Below are 22,031 nucleotides of genomic sequence, written 5' to 3'. Positions count from 1 at the left end.
CTTCCTTAGGGTCGACTGTTGTCACCACTTTTGGAGATAGCCAATTACTGTACTCTTGTTGATTCGTTTCTCAGAAGCCAGGTTGGACAAAGCCCCTGTGGCCCCCTGCAAACCCTAGGAGGCCAAGCCATGGTCCTTTCTGCTCTAGACATACCTGGGGTGTCTATACTCCATGCCCACCCTAGCCTAGAGTTCTGACTTCAGGGCATGGGGGTGCCGGGCCCCTGGCATCTCAACTCCTGCCCTTCTCCCTCTTTTTCTTGTCACCTTTCACTCAAGTCATAAGGAGAGGCATTCCCCTTCTTTTCTTCTGCAGGGACTTTCCTACCCTCAGTCCTCTCCTGAACACATGATCCGTGTTCTAGCTGGATTCCCTCCAGCCCCCTGCCCGAGGCAGCAAATCTCAGGCTGCAGCTTTGGTAAGGGACGGCTGCACTAGACCTAGACTACTGGGAGAGGGAAAAATGCACAAGAAAGTGCTTCAAAAATATTAGCCCCCGGGGGCGCCTGGGTGGCTCAGTCGTTAAGCATCTGCCTTTGGCCCAGGGCCTGATCCCAGCATCCTGGGATTAAGCCTCACGTGGGGCTCCCTGCTCTGCTGGGAGCCTGCTTCTTCCTCTCCCACTCTGCCTGCTTGTGTTCCCTCTCTTGCTGGCTGTCTCTCTCTCTGTCAAATAAATAAAATCTTAAGGAACCCCCCCCAAAAACCAAAAAACACAAAAATATTAGCCCTGTCCCCACGTATCTGTAACATGGACCCATGCATAGCAGGTGGGGCACTGGCTCCCAGGAAGGGCTCAGGAAGGGTCAGTGTGCTGCGTTGTCGCAGGCAGTGACTGTAACTAGCTGCAGGAGTTAGCCCAACATATTTTCATAAGCGTCTCCTGACGTATGAGCAAAACATGTCTACACTTACATTGGCTTTGATATTTCTCCCTACCCAAGAAAATGAAACTTCGTTAAAACAACAGCTTCTTCATTGTTTACTGCAAAATGGAAAACACAGTAAGGAAGTCTAGGGAAAACATTCAATCTCATCGGCAATCAAATAAACGCCAATTAAAAAATATAGCAATACTGGTGTTTATGCAATCAGGCTTTAGCTCCGTTCCTTTCTCTCTTCTCCTCTTTATCGGAGGGCTGGAAGCCTGGGAACCACATTTTCCAGAGCTCCTTGCCGGTGTTGCTCTGGATTAGGCTCTGACAAGGAGAGGTGCTTGCACTAGATTTGGAAGGTGGACAGGGAAAGGCATGGTTTCTCCTCTAGAAATGGAGAGAGGCAGATGCGGGAGCATTAGCAGATGGTGAACGTGAGCGTTGCAGGGGTCCCCAGGCTCGCCTCCGTAAACCACCTGCAAACCGCAGGCAGCTGTCATACTGATGGCGCTTCCTGTGTGTCTTGCAGATTCCTGATTCTCCAGGAGCTAGCAGTGAACTTGGGAGCTAAGGCAGTGAGGATTTCCAGCGGTCTGTGAACACCAATTCCCACAGTTGCCCAGGGAACAAAGCAGGGATGCATGGCTTTTTACAGCCTAACCTCGGAAGTCAACTAGCGTCATTTTTGCCATTCTCTTCATTTGGGAGGATTTGATATCTCATTAATACCTCGAAGCCTCTGAGGTCCTTGAACCTGACTTTCTGCTATTTGCAATATGTCCTGTTCTGTGGCTTGGTTGGCCTTTCTCGTTTCCTCTTCCTGTTTTATGTCAAATCCTGTGATGTGCTTGTTGGTGTCGCCTGAAGGTTTTATTGAGGTATGACACGCACGTAGTGTATGCAAGTGCACAAGCATTTCACGGGCCTCACTGAATTTTTTAGCCTTTTTATATCTGTATACGCCTGTGTAATCACCACCTTGAGACATAGAAGGATCCTTCTTGTTCCTTCCCATTCAATCTCTGGGGAAGGCCCTGAAAGTTTTGTAAGGGAAGCAAACCGTGTCCTGCCTCTTCTTACAGGGCACTAATCCCATTCCTGAGGACTCCCCCCTCATGACCTCGTCACCTCCCAAAGGCCCTGCCTCCTCACACCATCACACTAGGGGGTAGGCTTCAACATAAAAATTTGAGGGGGACAACAAACATTCTCTGCAGGGCCAACGGCAGTGCGGTGGGGGTGTGAGCCACCCAAGCAGACAGCAGGTGTGTGTTTCCAGGATGTGGGGGAAGGTCATAGAAAAGATGTGACTGCCCGTTGACCCATGAGCTGAACCTGGGCCCTGGGAAGCTCCACACATCCTCCCGTCCTTGGAGTATGGGCTCCACTTGCCTTTCCCGCTCCCCGAGGCTGCTCCAAGGACGTGGCCTGGAGATCGTGATATGGTGTTAACATTTGTACGGTGTATGGGACTGAACCCAGTTAAGGCCACTATAGAAATGTTTAAGATTTGGCAGTGGGGGCGGGCAGATCCCCACTGTGTCTGGCTGCCAGCCAAGAAAAGCCTTGTACGTAAGTTCCTTTTGCTGGGCATGGAGCCTGCTTAAGTTTCTCTCTCCCTCTGCCCCCCGCCTTTGTGCTCTCTCTCTATAAATAAATAAGTAAATAAATAAATACACAAATAAAACTGCTGTCTATCAGACTGGAGTGGCCCGTTTCTTTGGTCTCTCCCAGCCCTCAGCCCTCAGTGCATTTGGGGGCCAGTTTCAGATTACACCCAGGAAGTTCCCCCAGAGGGTTGTAAACTGACAGTGTTTGCTTTTTTTCTTTTTTGTAATGCAAGTCCCTGACTTTAGCTTTGATTGCCAAGGCATCCATTTCAAGAAGGCATCCACGTCTCAAACACTATGTTGCTGGATAAGAGCCAGGCGGCCTCCCCTCCCACAACCTCCTTTGTTTTAGAGATCTTGGTTAATTTCCGTAACTGACCATTTGGTCCTCTTGCCTATTCCTCTTCCCACGCTTGAAATTCCTGCTATCCTGTTTTAAATTCAGCAATAAAGAGTGAGCCCAGGAAACCCTAGCCCCCCTCCCTTTGAGTCCAGTGAAAACAGAACCCCATGCCCGTGCACACTTGCTCTCTTCCTGCGACCTTGCTGTGTGGTTCCAGGTTTCCTGTGTAATTTCCAGGTCTCGTAAGTAATAAATCTTTATGTCTTTTCAAAGTCTCTTGATGGTTGTTGCTGAAGGGCATCTTGCAATCCTAAGAAGAACCACACCGGCCGGTCCAACCACAACAGTGGTTATTAATAGGCCAAGACTGGCACTCAACACTCTGGCCTCCTAGGTAACCACCAATCTGATTTCTACTACTGTAGAAATTTTTGCTTGTTCTTGAATTTCATACAAATAGAGTCATACAGTGACTGGTGGTGTCTGGCTTCTTTCACTCATCTCAAAGTTTTGCATGTGTATCTGTGTTCTTTTTTCTTTATTGTGGTTAAAAAAAAACCCATAACATTAAATTTACTTTCTTAACCATTTTTAAGCATATAGTTCAGTAGTGTTAAGCGTATTTACGATGTTGTGCAATAGATGACTAGAACTTTTTTATCTTGCAAAACTGAAATTCTATACCCACTAAACACTGATTCCCCTTCCCTTCTCCCCTCAGCCCTTGGCAACCATCTTTTCAGTGTCTCTATGATTTTGACTACTGTAGATACTTAATATGAGTGGAGTCATACAGCATTTGTCTGTTTGTGGCTGGTTTATTTTGCTTAGCATGATTTCCTTGAGGTTCATGCAATTGTAGCATCTGATGGGATTTCCCTCTTTTTAAAGACTGAATGGGGCACCAGGGTGGATCAGTTGGTTAAGCTTCCGACTCTTTTTTTTTTTTTTTTAAGATTTTATTTATTTCTTTGACAGAGAGACAGCACAAGCACGGGGAGCGGCAGTCTCCCCACTGAGCAAGGAGTCTGAGGTGGGACTTGATCCGAGAATGCTGGGATCATGACCTGAGCTGAAGGCAGACGCTTAACCAGCTGAGCCACCCAGGCGCCCCTCCTTTTTTTTTTTTTTTTTTTTAAGAGAGAGAGCACGCTCACCGAGCAGGGGGGAGGCGCAGAGGGAGAGAATTTTAAGCAGGCTTGACGCTCAGTGCGGCACCCTATTCAGGGCTCCATCTCAGGACCCTGAGATCATGACCTGAGCTGAAATCAAGAGTCAGAAACTTAATTGACTGAGCCACGCAGGCGCCCCAGCATCTGACTCTTGATTTTGCGTTTGTGCTTAGAGAGGCTGACTGTCTATTTTCATATGCTTGCTGGCTATTTATAAGTCTTCTTTAGGGAGGTGTTGGTTTATTCAAATCCTTGCCCATTTTTGATCAGGTTATTTTTTGTTGTTGTTGATTTGTGGAAGTTTCTTATATGTTCTAGATATTAACCCCTTCTAGATCCATGATTCCAAATATTTTCTCCCATTCCATAGCCTGCTTTTTCTTCATGTTCATGTTTTCTTTGATGCCTGGAAGTTTTTTTTTTAATTAAAAAAATTTTTAAAAAGTAATCTCTACACCTAACATGGGGCTTGAACTCATGATGATGCAGTTGTGGAATATAGGTGAGGTTCAGTGGGGTGGAATCCGGAGCCGACGACCGAGAAGGAATTCTTGAGATGTCTTTGGTGCAAAATGGTGGTTTATTAAAGCACGGGGACAGGACCCGTGGGCAGAAAGAGCGGCTGCCCCGGGTTGTGAGGGGTGGCCCATTATATACTATGGGGTTGGGGGAAGTAAGGAAAAAGGGAGGTTTCAAGAGAGTACTTTCATATGTTAAAGACGACTCACAGGATACCAGAGGCCTTGCCATTGTCAAGTTAAAGTTGTTTACCCCTCTAGTAAGGCATTCACATGAAGATAGGAACTTCCTGGAGGCTGCAGATTGTAAGGATGTTTAATTGTATTTACATTTCCTTCTGGAAGCTACGTTATTGATAGAAATGCTTTGTTTTTGTAGATGGCCAAGACATTTTAAAACTGAGGGAGACTCAAGTCTTGGAGGATTTTGGACTCTATAGGTTAACTATTTCTTTTTCCTTTAGGGTAGCCAGGAGTGCCTGAGGAATGTCACATACATCCCATGGGGGGGGGGGTTGCGGGGTGTCAGTTTCTGCTTTGTCCTCAGCTTGCCTTCTTTTCCCCCATCAATGACCCTGAGATCAAGAGACGAATGCTCCACTGACTGAGCCCTCCAGGCGCCCTGATGCACCAGAAGTCTTAACGCTTGGTTTAGTCCCATTTGCCTATTTTTGCCTTGTTGCCTTGGCTTTGGTGTCATCCAAAATATCATAGCCAAACCTCATGGAGCTCTTCCCCTATGTTTTTCTCTAGAAGTTTCTAGTTTTTTTACTTCGTTGTCTTGGCTTTGGTGTCATCCAGAAAATCATAGCCGAACCTCATGAAGCTCTTCCCCTATGTTTTTCTCTAGAAGTTTCTAGTTTTAGGTCATATAGTTAGGTCTTAAATCTATTTTTTTGGTGAATTTTTGTCATATCTGCCTGATGATTTGATTCTTTTATCACTATATAACGGCCTTTGTTTCTTGCGGCTTATTTTCTGAAAGTCTATTTTATCTGATATAAGTATGCCATCCTTACTCTCTTTAGGTTCCCATTTGCATGGGATATCTTTTCCACCCTTTCACTTTCAGCCTACCTATATCTTTAGAATTTCAGTGAGGCTTTTTTAGACAACATATAGTTGGAGGGGGTGTGTGGGGGGACAGAGGCAATATGTAATAAATAAAGTAAATGAGTAAATCATGCAGTATGTTAGGAAGGTGATCATTCTTATGGAAAAAACACAGAGTGACGAAAGGGAGATGAGGAGAGGGGGTGGTGAGAAGCCATGGGGGCCAAGGTAAGGACTTTGACGTTTACTATCAGTGATATGAGCAGCTATTGCAAGTTTTGGAGCAGAGGAAGGACAAGATCTAACTATTGTTTTAAAGGGATCCTCTGCTGGCTATATTGAAAATGGGTAAGAGAAGCAAGGGCAGAAGCAGGAAGAACAGTGAAGAGCTAATTGCAGCAATCCACGAAAGAGGATGGTGGGTGAATTCAGGCAGTGGAGATGGAGAGATGTGGTCGGTTTCTGGATACATTTTAAGGAGGCGTTAACACGGTTTCCTGATAGAAAGGATGTGAGATGAGAGAGAGAGTCAAGGATGCGTCCTAGATTTTTGGCTCAAACACTTGGAGGAATGAAGTTGCCGTGAGCTGAAATGGGGACGTCTGTGGGTGGAGCGGGTTTTGGGGGGTTGAGTAGAAGGTCAGATTTTGAAACTGTAAGTGTGACATGTTATTGTGCATCCAAGTGGAGCTACTGAGGAAGCAGTTAGATGTAATATCTAAGGGAGAGGTCCCAGTTGGAGAACAAAATTTAGGAGTTGTTGGGCTGTCAGTGTTACTTAAGGTCCCTGGACTGAACAAGAGCCTCCAAGGAGACTACGTGGTGGTTAAAAGCAAGAGCGCTTGAACCAGAATGACTGGGTTCAAATTCCAGCCAGCCACTTACCAGCTGTGTGACCTTGGGCAAGTTACTGAACCTTTCTGTGCCCCAATTTCCTCATTGTCTATATCTCACGTGGTTGTTACGAGTTTATACACGTAAAGTGCTCAGAACAGAGATCTCAGGGTCGTGAGCTTGAGCCCCAGGAGGGGTAGGGCTCCTGCTCAGCAGGAGTAGGCTTGGGATTCTCTCTCTCTCTCTCTGCCCCTCCTCCTGCTCACGCTCTCTGTCTCCTAAACAAACAAACAAACAAATAAATATAATATCGTTAAAAAAAAAAAAGGACTCTGGTTCTTGGAGCCAAATCTTATCTGGCATGTACCCTGCCCCTGGCCCCCCAGGTCCCCACACCTCCAGGGTGCATTTTTCCACTGCTCACTGGATTCCCCACCTGCTCTGTGGAAGAGTCCCTTGTTTGGACCTCTCCAGAGCCACGTCTTCTTCCCGCTTTGCTAACAGAACCCCCAATTCTGCCCTGCAGTGGGTTTCGCGATACCTAGGTAGGTCCTTCCCCAGCCCCGGGAGCTGGGTCTTCATTGGACCGTGTCAGTTACGGAGCCCCACCTCCTGGCCAGTGATTGGTTGAATAATTGTCAAGCTGGGGCAGACGTTGAGATTTTGACCAATCGGATGTGAAGGGAAGAGCATGGCTGCCTTTAGGGGGAAAGAAAATTCTGCTAGATGTCTCTGTGCACGGATAGTGGATTTTTTTTTTTAAAAGATTTTGTTTATTTATTCGACAGAGATAGAGACAGCCAGCAAGAGAGGGAACACAAGCAGGGGGAGTGGGAGAGGAAGAAGCAGGCTCATAGTGGAGGAGCCTGATGTGGGGCTCGATCCCATAACGCCAGGATCACGCCCAGAGCCGAAGGCAGACGCTTAACCGCTGTGCCACCCAGGTGCCCCTCCGGATAGTGGATTTGGTAAGAAACTTATATGGACGAATCTAATACTTACCATTATTAATGCATCATAGAAACTATCGGCAGGAGATTCAGAGCTTTAGGTTCTCAGAACGAGTTAATACATCCCACTGTCTGAATTTGCCCTCTACATGACTTTTTTTTGTTGTTCTTTTTCTTTCTTTCTTTCTTTCTTTCTTTCTTTCTTTCTTTCTTTCTTTCTTTCTTTCTTTTCTTTCTTTCTTTCTCTTTCTTTCTTCTTTCTTTCTTTCTTCTTTCTTTCTTTCTTTCTTTCTTTCTTTCTTTCTTTCTTTCTTTTCTTTCTTTTCTTTCTTTTCTTTCTTTCTTTCTTCTTTCTGCCAAGCCTGAGATCAGTTCTATCCGGGAATCTGGGTGAAAATGAGATTGCCAAATGGTTTTCATGAAACTCATTATTTTCTCTCTTCCCACATTTTAATAATGGAAGAGTGTTGGAAATTTGTAGGAAGGAGACACATAGAGATTTGGTGTTACGTGTTTTTGAGAGAATCAGTGTTTTATGTGGCTGCATGCATTAGATATTTCCCCCCAAAGTTAAATTGAAGTTTACTAAGACAAAAAAAAAAAAAAAAGAAGCGAGATAATTTTATACAATATCCCCACGTTGTTGTAGCTTTTTCATCTTTTTTATAGATCTATTGAGACATAACTCACCCAGCATAAAATTCACCCGTTTAAAATGTACAATTCAATGGTATGTTCAGAGTTGAGATGTGTTGGACTTCAGAAAGTATAGACTTCTGACATGTAGTTATAAAATATGCCTGTTGGTGTCATTGCAGAGCTCCGCAGCCCAGTTTTTACCAATGTCTTTCTCTCAGTGTCCTGTGCTTTATCGTGGCCAAGTTAGGGAGCAGAGAAATGTAATGCATCTGTCTCAAGGGAGATTGTCATCGCAGAGCTAGAGTATAAATGCATCTTCGAGTTTCACAGGCTGAGTTCCAGATGAAAGATGCGAAAGTTTGGAAAAACACAGTCCCCTGTAGAGGCAATCTCTCCCTCCCACTTCCCTCCCACCCCCTTACACTCACTTCTGAGACTAGGCAACGTTGCCCCATCTGTGGAGGAGAGGAGGGGAGCTGGAGGGAACCAACACTGGTGGGGCCCTGAGAAGGGTCCTGCAACTTGCTCCTTCTGCAAATCCCAGCTCCAGTTTGGTGGAATTGGAGAGTTAGGACCAGAACCTGCCTTCTTGGTGACATGGCTTGTGGAGTTCCTGCCCCCAGTCTGGCCTGGCAATAGAACAGATCAGAGAGGACCCGAGACCACCCTGCAGAGTTTCCTGGGGTCCCAGAGTAGCCAGATTTTCCAATGTGCTTAGGAGGATTGTGGGCAAAGCTGAAAGTGAGCGGATGTAGGGAAGCCCCGAGATCAGGAAGAAGTTAATTCTAGCACCACTTGTGTGGATCTGTGGTTAAAGGCAGCACAGGGTGATGGATGAGGTAGCACGTGCCTGCAGAGGCTGATGTCACAGAGGCAACTTAGACACTACTGGGGATGGAGAGACTGGGGGAGCCCTGATTTGACTGAGGATGACCTGAATGTCAGGATTAAGTCCCTGGAAAGGGTGCTTAAAATAAAAATTATGTTCAATCATGGAAAAGTTAAAAAAGGTAATACTTTTTTTAAAAAAAGATATTATTTATTTGAGAATGAGACAGATCACAAGAGGGAGAGTGGCAAGCAGATTCCCTGCAGAGTGCGGAGCCTGATGTGGGGCTCAGTCCCAGGACCCTGAGATCATGACCTGAGCCAAAGTCAGATGCTTAACTGGCTGAGCCATCCAGGTCCCCCCCCCCCAATGTAATACTTTTTGCACACTTGGAACGGTGACCTCAGAGTTGTATCACAGGTTGGTTGCATTAGTTTAATCATGTCACCTAATTTCTCCAAGACACAACTTCCCCATTCATCAGCAGGGGCTGGGGTGGAAGGGTTGAACTAGGTGTATGAGAAGCTTTTCCAGGTCAGCTTGACCACGATGTGAAAGTGTCAGCATCTTTCAGATGTTTCACTGCCCACTTGTGAATATTTTTCTTATAAGTCACTCTCTTTGCTGTCCTCTCCCCAGTGTCCAGTGAGATTACTGAGAATCACCAGGTTAGCCCAGGGTGACAGGGGAGAAGGGGGACATTCTCAGCCCCTGCAGAGATCATATGAAAATGCAAGAGAAAATATATATACACTCATGCCATCATGATAGATGGAAACATTTTGTTCTTCTGCTTCCCTTTCCAAGTCATGCCTACAGAAGTACCCCTTTTGTACCAGAGCCTGGAGGCTGTATTGTGTCCAGGGGCTTTTGGGAGGCAAGAAGGATGGAGAAGGAAAAACTGCCCCAACAACCAGCTTTACAGATCCTGTGGCTCTAAAAATCTCTCTCCAGCTCCGACCCTTCTCCTGAGCTCCAGACCTATATGTTTATCTGCCTACTCGACATCAGCCCTTGGATGATGAACAAACATTATATGTAACATGTTCAGAACTGAGCCCTAAGTTCCCACCACCAAACCTTCCACCTGTCTTCCGCATCTCATCCATCGCTCAGCCTAGCCAGGAAGCCATTCCTAATGACTTCCTCTCCATTACGTTCCACATTCAGTCTTCAAACACGTACCGCTCACATTAGTCAATTTCCCTTCCTTCCGTTGGCATCGCCATAACCCAGCCACCCTCCTCCTTGCCCCCAGTTTGCTGCAATAACCTCACATCTGAATTTTCTGATTACTTGCTTTCCTCTAATCTGCTTACCTCCCAGGAGTCACAGTGATTTCTAAAAAGTGTATATCTGATTTTGTAATTTATTCTGTGTATTAAAACTCTAATGTCTTTCCATTCTTCCTTGAGCGAAATCCAAACTCCCCACCATGGTCAACAGCCCTCTGTGATTGTCTCCCACCCATCTCTTCAGCATTGTTCCGTGTCCCACTACTCTCCAATGCCTGCCCCACTAGCCCCCTTCCTCTTCCTTGAAGGTTCCCAATTCCTTCATACCTTAGGTCTTGGTGCAGTGGGTTCCCGTAACAGGAGCGTCTTTCCCCGGGCTCTTATAACTTTCAGATAGCAGCTCAAATAGTCCCTTTTCAGAAAGGCTTTCTCCACTGTTTTTTCTAGACAGCTGCCATTTAATTCCTGATTCCGTGGAGCTCTCTGTCATTGCAATCTGCAGTATCTTGTGCACCCTTTTATTTTCTTCAGGACACGTATCACTTTCTTCTTTCTTCCTTCCTGCTTTCTCCCTTCCTCCCTGCCTCCCTGTCTCCTTCCCTCTCTTCTTTCTTTTGTATCTGTCTTCATCAGACTGTAAACTCCATAAGGGTAAGGACCATCCCTACCAGTGTTTACCAGTGTTTCCTCAGCAATATTTGCGGAATAAATGAAGGCATCACCTTCTTTGCAATGAGCCATTATTTGCGTGGAAGCTACAGGCTTGCTCAGGACATGAGCTCCCTCCTAAAGGGGTGAGGCATCATCCTGTCCAAACTGGGACTCTTTTGACTGCTTCATTTTCCCTCTGGTGACAAGGTATGGGACACCTGGGGTAGTCGCTGTCACCTTCTTGAGGTATGACTTAGGGACTAAGGAACTATTTGAAGGTTTTTTTAATGTACTTTTTAAAAAATTGAAGTATAGATGAGCAAATGTTTGGAAAAGACCATTCTGAGGTCTTTGTAGTGTATGGCTTAGAAACTCCAGAGTGAGAATTGTAAGGAGGCTATTAGTGTGATCGAGGTATATGCTGATCAGGGTCTGAGCAACCGTGAAGATGAACAGGAGGGGGCAGAAGTCATGGGACTTCGACATCTAGGGCGTCTAGGACCCAAAATAGGACGTGGCAAGTCCTTGCTCAACCCAGAGAGAGTGTCCTCTAAATTTTGCTCCCTAGGCACTTTGCTGGCCTCATCCTTCTCCTGGCCCGCTTCTGGGGGGAGGTGTGTGTGGGGAGGGAGGCCAGGGCATCCCAAGGCTCCCAGCATGGGAGGCTGAGGATAGGGATGTTCAAGTGGATGCCTCTCTACTGCGAGTAGAAAACGTTGAAGAGGAGATTCATGTCTAAGGGGGTAATGGAGGTTGGGCTCAGCACCCCTATTTTTGTGACTACGGAGGTTCAAGACCACAGTGAAACAAACACAGTAGGATGCCTGTTCTTCCTTCTACAGAGAGCCTTTCTCCAGAACTTGGCCTACACTACCTCCCCCAGATATTTACTGGGGCTATTTTGGGGCTCAGGACTAACCCTAGATCTACTCCATGACTGGCAAAGTGCATGTGTTCTTCCCTTCTGCTCCCTACTTGGAGGCATGGAATGGGCTTTCGTGTAGAACAGCAGGCCTGGGACATCGGGAAGCAGTAGAATGAGGATGGATCAGGGTCTCCCCATCTGTCCATAGACAGTAGGCAGTGTGGCTCCCTGGAAAGCACTGAGCAGAGCTGAGTTTGACTCCGGGTTTTTTGGTTCCACCACTTGTCATCTGAGTAACACTGAGTAGGTTCCTTCAGATTCTTCACCTGCAGGGTGGGGAATGGTGCCTACCTTGTGGGACTGGCATGAGGATGAAATAAGATACTGCTTGAGAAGTGCTAGACCCCTGGTGACACCCATTAACTATGCTTTCCTCTTAAGGTGGATTTGTAAATGTGATAATAGAAAGGGAACTTGGAGGTTCCTTAGGGATTGTCCTTCTATTTATTTCTCCCTTGGATCTTAAGTACGTGGAATTGTAGCTATCACAATTCTTGCTTCATCACACCCTCATCATTGATCCATGCATGACCTTCTTTTATTAATCTGCTTATCCATTCATCCATCCACCCCCATCCCTCCCTCCTTTCCTTCCAATAATCTGCCCATCTCTCTACCTATCTATTGATATACCTACTTATCAATCTTATATTGTTATTCTTTCTATCTTAAATGTATGATGATAAAAACATTCATGAAGCCACCATCCAGCATGGAAGCTAGAATCCTGATATTAACTTCCATCTACCTGTACATACCCACCCTTCTCATCCTTTTCCCTTCCCCCACCTCAGGTAACTACTATTTAAAATCTTGAGTTCATCCTTTTGGAAAAAATATGGGTTTATCACATTTATATGTATCCCTAAAAACCATCTGTTAGCTGTTTTTAGCTTTATAAACATAGTATCATGCTGTATGAAACCTTTTGGGGTTTACTCACTCCTTAACTTTTTTTGCTAAGATTTATCCGTATTATTGTGTTCCTTCATTTTTATTGCTGTATAACGTTCCATTCTGGGATTGTACTGAATTATTCACCCATCATCCTGTGGATGCGCGTTTGGATCGTTCTCTCAGGTTTTGCTAGTTTGAAACCATGCTACCATGTATATACTTGAATGTACCCCCTGGAGCACATGTAAAGAGCTTCTCTGGGGAATATAGATAACTTAAAGGCGGAAATAGCAGGTTATGGAGTATGTGAATGTTCAAGTTCAAATTTTCCAAACTGTTTTCCAAAGTACCAGTGCCAATTTTTACATACCTATCAGCAACGTAAGACGGAGCCAGGCGCCTCTTTATCTTTTCTTTCGGAGTAGGGGCAAAGTGGGATCTCGGTGTGGTTTTGCTCTGGCTTTTCCTGATTACTAATGAGATTGGACATCTCTTCATATGTTTTTTGGCCATAAATGTTTCTTTTAATCCCATTTTAATGATGGAGCTGTGAAGGTGTCATACCAGTTTGGGTGCCCACCATGGGCTTTCCTTGAGGAGTCGGGAAGGGGCCTTCAGAATCACGCGTTTATGTTTCTCCCTGGGTAGGAACTTGTTTTGTCTCTACTGGGTTTCTTGCTCATGAACTTCATGCCCAGAATCCCCAGAGAAGCTTCTTTCCTTCATACCTCTCACTACTGACCCTCCCGGTCCAGGCTCTCCCTTTCTCTGGGGGCTGCAGGAGACAGCGAGGGACAGCCGGTGCAGGCCAGGTCTCAGAAGGCTGGTGAGGCGGGAGAAGCTTTGGTAGTGGCTGCAGACTTCATGGCCAGGGCCTCTCCTGGATCAGTCCTCCTAAATAAAACAGGAGGGGACTGAGGGTCCTGTGTCACTGAGGAGGGCCTTGCCGTGTCCGTGACCTGCAGGGGAAGCAGGAAGCTGGGACAAAGCCCTTGTTCTCAGACTTCTCCTCACAAGACCACTTCAGGAGTGTTGTCTCCATATTAACTCTCCCTCCTTCAGTGCTCCCCCTGCCCAGACCCGGGGAGCCTGCATGTTTGTGTGCCTTCAGCCTGGAGCTGTGAGGGGCAGAGGAGCAGGCTGAAGGGATGGGGGTGCGGCTCTTAGGGACACTCTGGATTCCATGTGCCTTCAAGGTCAGTGTGAAATGGGAACGCTGCATGGCTTCTCCTCATAGGGCCGCCTGTTGGCCTGGAGTCTCCCCACCCCCCGGAGGGAAGCCCAACCCCTATCTGAGGTCCCCCTTACTTGGAAGGGACTCTTCTCTTGAGGACATAGATGATGCCGAGTGCCATCAGGGGAAACAATTTCCAGCCAAGCAGGATGAGGATTCCAGACAGGGAGCTGGATGCTCTGGCATCTGGAAAGATACCAGGATGAACGTGGCTTCCGGCTCCCACCATGCAACCCCTGGGCAGGCCCAGCCTCACCCCAGACTCAGGTACCAAGGCTACACCTTGGACTGAGAGGGAATCCCCGCACCTCTCTAAGCCTCAGTCTCCTCATCTTTAAAATGGGGAAGATAACATACACCTTAGAACGTTTCTGTATCAAATGAGAACACCCATACAGGGTACCTAATAGGCACTCAGTAATTGTTGACTCTGAACGGCTTTTGAGAGGGTGGGTGGCAATGGGGGCAGATAATTCGTGTGAACTTAGTTATTCCCTGGAAGAGCTGGTGCCGTCCGTGGGGGCGTGGTCAGGATCCAGCTGCGTGACGAAGGCCGCGCTTACTGCTCTTTGGTCCCTAACCCAACACACTCTGCAGAGGTTGCTCTAATTGCTGTCCCATTTTACAGATGAAGGAACTGAGGTACAGAAAGGGGAAGTGACTCCCTCCAGGTCACACATGCCAACATGGCAGAGCCAGCATGGGAACCTGGCGTGTCTGTGTCCAGGTCTGCACCTTGAACTGCTTGGTTATTCCTCCCCGCTACTCACCCAAACACGCTGGCTCTTCTCTGAGCTCACTCAGGGGCACGCTGGCCTGGAGCAGGGGCTGGGCCCCTTGCTGCACTTGGCAGGTGAACTGCGTTTTGTCCCCTGAGGTGTTAACCAGGATATGGCCGTCTTCGTTGAACGTGCCGTCTGGGTTCCTGGTGCGGGCGGGAGCCTCACAGGCCTTAGAGCATCCGTTCATCTCTAGCCAGGTGATTTGTATGACTTCGGGGTAGAACCTTTGCACGTGGCAGGTGAGGATGGCCAGCTGGAGGCTTGGGACCCGGTGTGCCAATACAGTCACTGTGGGTATAACTGAAACAATAGCCCTTCCTTTGTTCTTTCCTTCGCTCAAGCAAAGGACGCTCAAGGAGCATCCTTACCTTTCTAGGCACTGCCCTTGGTTATTGGGATAGAGCAGTGAGCAAGACAGAGTCCCTGCCTCACAGAGCTCCTCTTCTGGTGGGGAGGACAGGGAGGAGAAAAGCGGTCACGTGATCCTTGTAGGGGTTCTGGGAACCTACACGGGGGCACATGACCTGGTCTGGAGATGGGGCAGGGTAAGGAAGAGTTTCTGGAAGAAGTGACCCTTCAGCAGAAGTATGGAAGATAAATAGGAGTTAACTATTTGTGGCAGATCGTGTTTTCCCAGAAATGGCCACAGCAAGTCCCCAGATGTCTCCCAGAACCTTGCCACTTCCCACCAGAAGGGGAGTCTACTTCTGCTCTGGAACCTGGGTGGGCCCTGCCTGATGAGGAGGGTATAGCAGAGGTGACAGTGTGACTTCTAAGGTTGGTCGTCAAAGCTGATGTGACTTCTCCTTGGGACTCTTGGGACATTCACTTTTGGGACATAGCCACCAAGCTACAAGGATGCTCAAACTAGCCCATGTGGAAAGACGATCAGGAGAGGCCAATGTCAAGAAGAACTGAAGCCCCAAGCCCAGAGCCAGCACCAAGGGCCAGACATGTTAGTGAGGCAGCTTGGTGACGATCTCAGCCTTGGAATCATTTAGGTGAGGTCCCAGACACCATGGAGCAGAGACCGGCCATCCCTGCCGGGCTGTCTCCAAATTCCTGCCCTACAGAACATGTGAGCATAATAATTTGGGAGATTTGGAGTAAGCTGAGAGCATTGGAATATGTTTGGGGAAAATTTGTTATGTAGTCCTGGTAACTGGAACATCAGGCGAGGGTTTGGTGGAGGGCCAGAGGAAGGAAGGCTCTGGGAGAGCCTGGGTGTAGGGAGGTGCACCTCAGGCAGAGGGAAGGGCATGGGCAGAGGCCCTGAGGAGAAGCCTAGCGTGTCCTAGGACAGAAGGATGATCAGAGTGAGTGAGGGGGAGGGGGGATCATGGGCGAGAGGAAGCCAAATTCACAGCCAGTGGCGGTGAGCGCTGTCTGCCTTTACTGGTGCTGCACTTACTCCTGGGGGCGCATAATGACATCCTAAGGCGTCCATTCTTCGGTAGTTTAATACAATCAGTTTCCAGATCCTGAGCCCTCATAGGATTCTTTCCTGAAATTGATCTGCCTGAGAATGCCTACTCCTGTCTCCCGCTCCTCAGTCCTTCTCCCAGCATGACAGAGGGAAGGCCTTCCTCCCACACGTCCCGAATCCAGCTGTGGGGCAGTGCCCTTGCTGTAAAGACTCTGGGACACAAAATAAAAGGACGGTTCAAAATCCTGCTGGCCGGAAAGCCTACTTTAATCAAAGTGTCATAACCTCCCCCATCTAGCTCACTGAGCTGCGTTTCTGGTAACATTTTAATGGTTATTTTAACAATTGTTTATCAGAATTTTTTTGATATATAGATTGTTTGGATCAATTGTGTAATTCAACAAAAGAATTTTTTTAACACTTAGAGCCTATGGTCATAAGAAAAAGTTTTGAAAATTCAATATATATATTATATATAATATTAATCATATTAATATTATATATATGGTTATGTTATAATGTATTATAATACATATATATAAATAAATTATGTTATTTGTTATATATAAAATTCAATATATATATTTATGGTAGTTCTCTGTTTTCTCATAGTTCTCTATGATATGTGTGATGATGTGGTCAATAAGGACTTTCAAATATAAAATATATTTACAGTAGGATAAAGTTCTCCCCAGGAATTAGAGTGGAAATACAAATTTAGGAAGAAAAAGGAACGTTATAAAATTTCTGATTATTAAAGAAGAGCTTATTTATGTCTGTCGTAATGGATGATGGTGGAAATCAAATCAACATGACTTTACTTTTCCGTTGAACATTTCAGAGAGATGTAACATTTGTAATATTCCAGGGGTTCTGCCCCGTGCAACTATTTAAGTCTGTGATGAACAATTCTGGATGTTAACTTTAAAATATATGGGGAACTACATAGTTCTTCATAATTATCTCAGGGCTATATGAACAAAAATGTTTGATTTGCTATCGAATGCCCTGATAAGGATTTTATTTTGTTTTATTTTTATAAGAGCAGTGGTGAGCCACCGAAGGGTTTTAAGGAAAGGAGAGACAAGACTTGGCTTCCTTTATAAAACGTCTTTGACTGCTGGGAATTTGGGGGCTGCACTGTTGAGGGTGATGGTGGATATGAGAGAAGGGGCTGTGGCGTCCAGGTGAGAGATGATGTTGACTTGAACTTGGGGATGAACCTGGGCAGTGACAGTAGGAAGAAATGGATGGGGTCAGAGGGATGTGAGAAGTGAATTTGATAGAACTTGGTGATGGGTTGGATAAAACAGGTCTCTGGCTTGGACAATTGGGTTGGTGGAGTGAGTGTCTGTTCATTGGTATGGGTGCCATGGAGAAGGTGCCAGGGGTTTGGAGAGAATGCAGAGAGCAGCACAATGCCCACCTCTTAGCCGACCATGACCAGAGCACCTTCCTTGGGGGAAGGGGGACCTTGCCTTGCTCTGGTATCTCTGTGTGGGCACTTCTTACAGGAAGGAGGTCCTACATGGTCATCCAAGAGGTGTATTACTGGGTTCAAATTCCAGCTCATGAACTTAAGAGCCGGGTGACCTTGGACAAGTCATTGCACCTCTTTGAGCCTTGATTTCCTCATCTGCATGAAGCACGGACACATAGCTTCTTTGGGATGCTCTAGGTGGAGGCTAGCATTCCATTTCCAAGCTGAAACCCTCTTGTGGTATAAGGGCAGACTACTATTTAGGGAGGGAGGCATTTCCGAGATGAGGAGCTAAACTCTTTACCTTGGTACCACAAATTATCTCCAGTGGGGAGGGGGCTTGTTGTGGGGATTGTGATGCTGTTAATGGGTTTTCCTTTGCTTTGCTCTGAAAGGAGCACTGGGGCTCTGGAGCCCTGGAAGGGAAGTGCCCATCCGCAGGAGGTGAATGGGTCTCTGCCCTCTGAGGTTGCTGGGGGCTGGTGGCTGAGGAGAGTGCAGACCCCTTGGGGACATCCTTGCGAAGGCCAGGCTGTGGACTTTCAGAGCAGGGAGGGTGACTTCCTTCCTTCCCCTGTCCTTCCATATTGAACACTACAGTAACGGCTTCATCTTTATGCAGTCAGAGCAGGGACGGCAGGGGCATAGTCTTGCATTGTCCCCCACGTTGTCCCCTCCCCTGATGTTGGGGTGGGTTTAAGAAGCATGTTTCAAATGCAACGACTGGCAGCAAAGCAACGGCGGCGAGGTGGTTTGCACAACGGTGTTAGGAGTTCACGTGGACCGTGCAAGAGGGAAAAACTTCCTTGTTGTGGCTTGAAGCCCTGTGTGGTCTGGTCCCTGCCCCTCTCTTTCCAGCCTCCTCCTCCATGCACCCTTCTTCTCACTAAGTCCTGAGCACATGGACCTCCTCCTCCCCTCTGCTGCTCAAACATGTCTCGCTCCCTGACCCCGTCACAGGGCCTTTGCATACCCTGTTTCTTCTTACTGGAATATTCCACTTTTTCCTTGGCTGATCCCCTTTCATCTTTCATGCCATGGCTCAAACATCACTTCTCCAAAATGGCATTTCCTCAGTAAACTACATTTCTCCAGTTTTCATCTATTTTAATACTCAGTTCTTTTCTCTTATAGCACATGTTATAAGTTCGAACCATGGGGGGTGCCTGAGTGGCTGAGTGGTTAAGCGTCTGACTGTTGGTTTTGGCTCAGGTCACGATCTCAGGGTCATGAGATTGAGCCCTGCATTGGGCTCCGTGCTCGGCGGGGAGTCTGCTTGGGATCTCTCTCTCTCTCCCTCTCCCTCTGCTCCTCCTCCCCGCACTCTCTCTCTCAAATAAATAAATCCTTTTAAAAAAGTTAGAGCTGCATAGTTTTTGCATCTTGTTGATGGGGCATATGTGACTGAGCTCAGTGGAGCAGAATCAGGTCTGTTCTGTTTACCACGGAATCCCCAGCACCTAGAATAAGCTGCCACGTAGCACTTATTGAATGAATGAATGAATGAACTTCCACTTCCCATATACAAGAGAGTGAAGGGAGCTCTGAAAGAGAAGGACCCGACCATGGCATCTTGTAAGAAGAGGATGGTCGGATAAAATAGGGAACCTCGTACCCATCTCACACGGGGTTTGGTGAAGAATAAATGGGAGGATGCCGGTGAAAGGCTCCAAACAGGGAACCGGTGGTGGTCACCAAGTGTTGGCCATTTGGGTGGGTGGGGGGGGCCCTTACCTTGCAGGAATTTGGAGATGTTCACGTGCCTACTGAGGGGGCTCTGCAACATACTGTGAGCCACTTGGCAGGTGAGCTGGGAGTGGAGTGAGGATAAGTCAAGGGTCACCAGCACTGTGCTGACGATGGTGTAGGATCCAGCGTCTCTAGGCAGGAAGACCAGGGTCTGAAAGGCTGGTAACTCCACGTGATTTTCAAACCATTTCAGGTATATGTTTTTGGGAAAGAAGCCAGTTGCTGTGCAGGTGAGATTCACTCTCTGGCCTGGGCTGGCTCTGTTGGAGGGGCCAGAAATCTCTGGAAGGGAGGGCTTAGCTTTGGTCAAGGCAAAGTTGGGAGAAAAGAGAGAAAAATGAAGATGGCAAGTTACTTTCTAGTGTGATACCTGCCCTTAGGGTTCACCCAGCTAGACGTACCCCAATGTCTCATCTCCAGTTTTCTCCTCTGTGTAATTTTTATTAGGACACTTCTTTCTGTAACAGCTTGCCAGCTGACCTCACTGACTGCTTCTCAACCTTTGCCAGCAGCACTCGACACCAGACCAAGGCGATCATGTTAAAATGTGGGTCAGAATTTGTAATTCCCCCTCCCTCTCCCCCCTCCTTCCTGAGCTACATTGTTTAAGAAGTCATATAAGGTATAGAACTAAAAACATCACATCCCTTGCTTTCTCTTCTAGAAAAAAATGACAGACCAACAACTTTTAACTATTTTAGCAGATTCTTTGGACATTTCTCTCTGTGTTTCTATTTCCTTTTTTTTTTTTTTCCTTTTCTTTCCTTCCTTTCTTTTTTCTTGAGAGAGAGTGCATGAGTGTGAGCAGGGAGGGGTAGAGGGAGAAGGAAAGAGAATCTCAGGCAGGCTCCACACTCAGCGTGGAGGCTGACGTGGGCTTTGATCCCATGACCCGGAGATCATGACCTGAGCTGAGATCAAGAGTTGGATGCTTAACTGACTGAGCCACCCAGGTGCCCCCTCTCTGTGTTTCTAAATAAGATTCGTATACAATTATTTATCTTCTTTTCAGTTTTATGTATTATGAAGATACCTCCTACTCTGCCTTAGCTCTTGTACACCTCCCTCCACGTGCCGTTCACGCTTCCTTTCCTTACATCCTCTTTTTTTTTTTTTTTTAAAGATTTTATTTATTTATTCGACAGAGATAGAGACAGCCAGCGAGAGAGGGAACACAAGCAGGGGGAGTGGGAGAGGAAGAAGCAGGCTCCCAGCGGAGGAGCCCGATGCGGGGCTCGATCCCAGAACGCCGGGATCACGCCCTGAGCCGAAGGCAGACGCTTAACCGCTGTGCCACCCAGGCGCCCCTTCCTTACACCCTCTTATCATAGACACATCAAAATCTTTTATTTTATCAGTATTTAGCATTTATATTATTATGACCAAAAGAGCATTGTTCATAACTGGGCCATGTAATATATCATGATTACATTTCCTTTCTTGTACAGCTTTTTGTTTTCACAGTTTTTAATTGTCTTTTTTTTTTTTAAGTTTTATTTATTTAAGTAATCTCTACACCCAGTGTGGGGCTTGCACTCATGACCCTGAGATCACGCGTCACATGCTCTTTCAACTGAGCCAGCCCAGTGCCCCTAATTGTCTTATTCTTTTTATTTGCTTAGTTTTTATGAACCTATGACAAATTCATTCCTAAACTTTCTGCCAGATAGGTATAACTCCTTCCAGATTGTTTGATACTGCTAAGTACAGTAGTGAACTTCAGTTTAGGGTACATGAACCCCCGGGAGTGCACAAAGACTTTTCAGGGAGTATACGGGCTTGGGTTAAAAAAAAAAACCCTTTATAACACACCTTAAAAATACAAAGTACACGGTTTCCTGGGTGGTTCAGTCAGTTAAGTGTCCAACTCTTGATTTTGGCTCAGGTCATGTTCTCAGGGTCATGAGATCAAGCCCCAAGTCTGGCTCCATGCTGGGCTTGGAGCCTGTTTTCCGATTCTCTCTTCTCCCTTCCCCCACCGTCCCCCACTGCTCACACATGTTTGCTCTCTCAAAAGAAAAATACAAAGTACTCATCCTGGGACTCCACCAATTATCAACAAGTGTTTCATTTATACTTCTGCCCTCCACTTGTATTTTAAAGCAAAGCTAGACACTGTCATTTTGTTCACAACTACCGTAGCTTGTATACCGAATAGTTAAGAATTATTTTTTAAACATAACTAGGGGACGCCTGGGTGGCTCAGTTGGTTAAGTGTCCAACTCTTGATTTTGGCTCAGGTCATGATCTCAGGGTTCTGAGATCCAGCCCCATGTTGGGTTCCATGCTAGGCATGGCGCCTGCTTAAGATTCTCTCTCTCCCTCTCCCTCTCTCCACCACCCCCTCTTGTGTTCTCTCCCTCTCCTCTCTTAAAAAAATTATTTTTAAACATAATCAAAATCCCATTATCACACTTAAAATTTAACAGTAATTCTTTTAATATTATCCAATACCTGTCAGTATTGAAATTTTCTTGCTTGTCTCACAAATATCATTTTATAATTGGTTTGTCTGAATCAGGATGCAAACAAGATCCAAATGTTACATTTTTTTGCTATGTCTTTTTTTTTTTTTTTTTGAGTAGGCTCCATGCCAAATGTGGGGTTTGAACTCAGGGCCCTAAGATCAAGAGTGGAATGCGGTACTGACTGAGCCAGCCAGGCACCCCTTGCTATGTCTTTTACATCTCCTTTTCTAAAAGAGTTTCCCTTCCCTCTTATTTTTCTTAACATCTATTTATTGAAAAAACCCAAGTCTGCTGGAAAAACCTGCAGCATTTTCCATATTCTTGCTTATATTCCTGTTGTATCATTTGAAATAATCCTCT

General features: G+C 46.4%; 1 protein-coding gene across 12 annotated transcripts in view; it reads right to left on the bottom strand.

The window, feature by feature from the left end:
• Window positions 1-22,031, bottom strand: part of LOC103674374 (signal-regulatory protein beta-1) — a 35,356-nt gene that overhangs the window by 815 nt on the left and 12,510 nt on the right. The window contains exons 3-7 of one of the 12 annotated variants that reach the window (XR_571618.2): window positions 19,189-19,503; window positions 14,537-14,848; window positions 13,841-13,952; window positions 13,261-13,426; window positions 7,707-7,742 (exon numbers count right to left, since the gene is read on the bottom strand). Coding sequence is in view for 9 of the 12 variants with exons in the window: in XM_008703278.2 (XP_008701500.1) it covers window positions 13,348-13,426; window positions 13,841-13,952; window positions 14,537-14,848; window positions 19,189-19,503 (818 nt within the window). In the remaining 3 variants the exon portion in view is untranslated. Of the gene's footprint in view, window positions 1-7,270; window positions 8,625-9,012; window positions 9,536-13,033; window positions 13,492-13,840; window positions 13,953-14,536; window positions 14,849-19,188; window positions 19,504-22,031 lie in introns of those variants that run through there. The other 11 variants (XR_571619.2, XR_005836906.1, XM_008703279.2 and 8 more) reach the window with 11 other exon arrangements.

This window comes from Ursus maritimus, unplaced genomic scaffold (genome assembly GCF_017311325.1).
Source record: "Ursus maritimus isolate PB19 unplaced genomic scaffold, ASM1731132v1 scaffold_22, whole genome shotgun sequence".
NCBI lineage: Eukaryota > Metazoa > Chordata > Mammalia > Carnivora > Ursidae > Ursus > Ursus maritimus.
The sequence above is the reverse complement of the archived record's forward strand: the minus strand, read 5'-3'. Positions and strand labels throughout refer to the sequence as shown.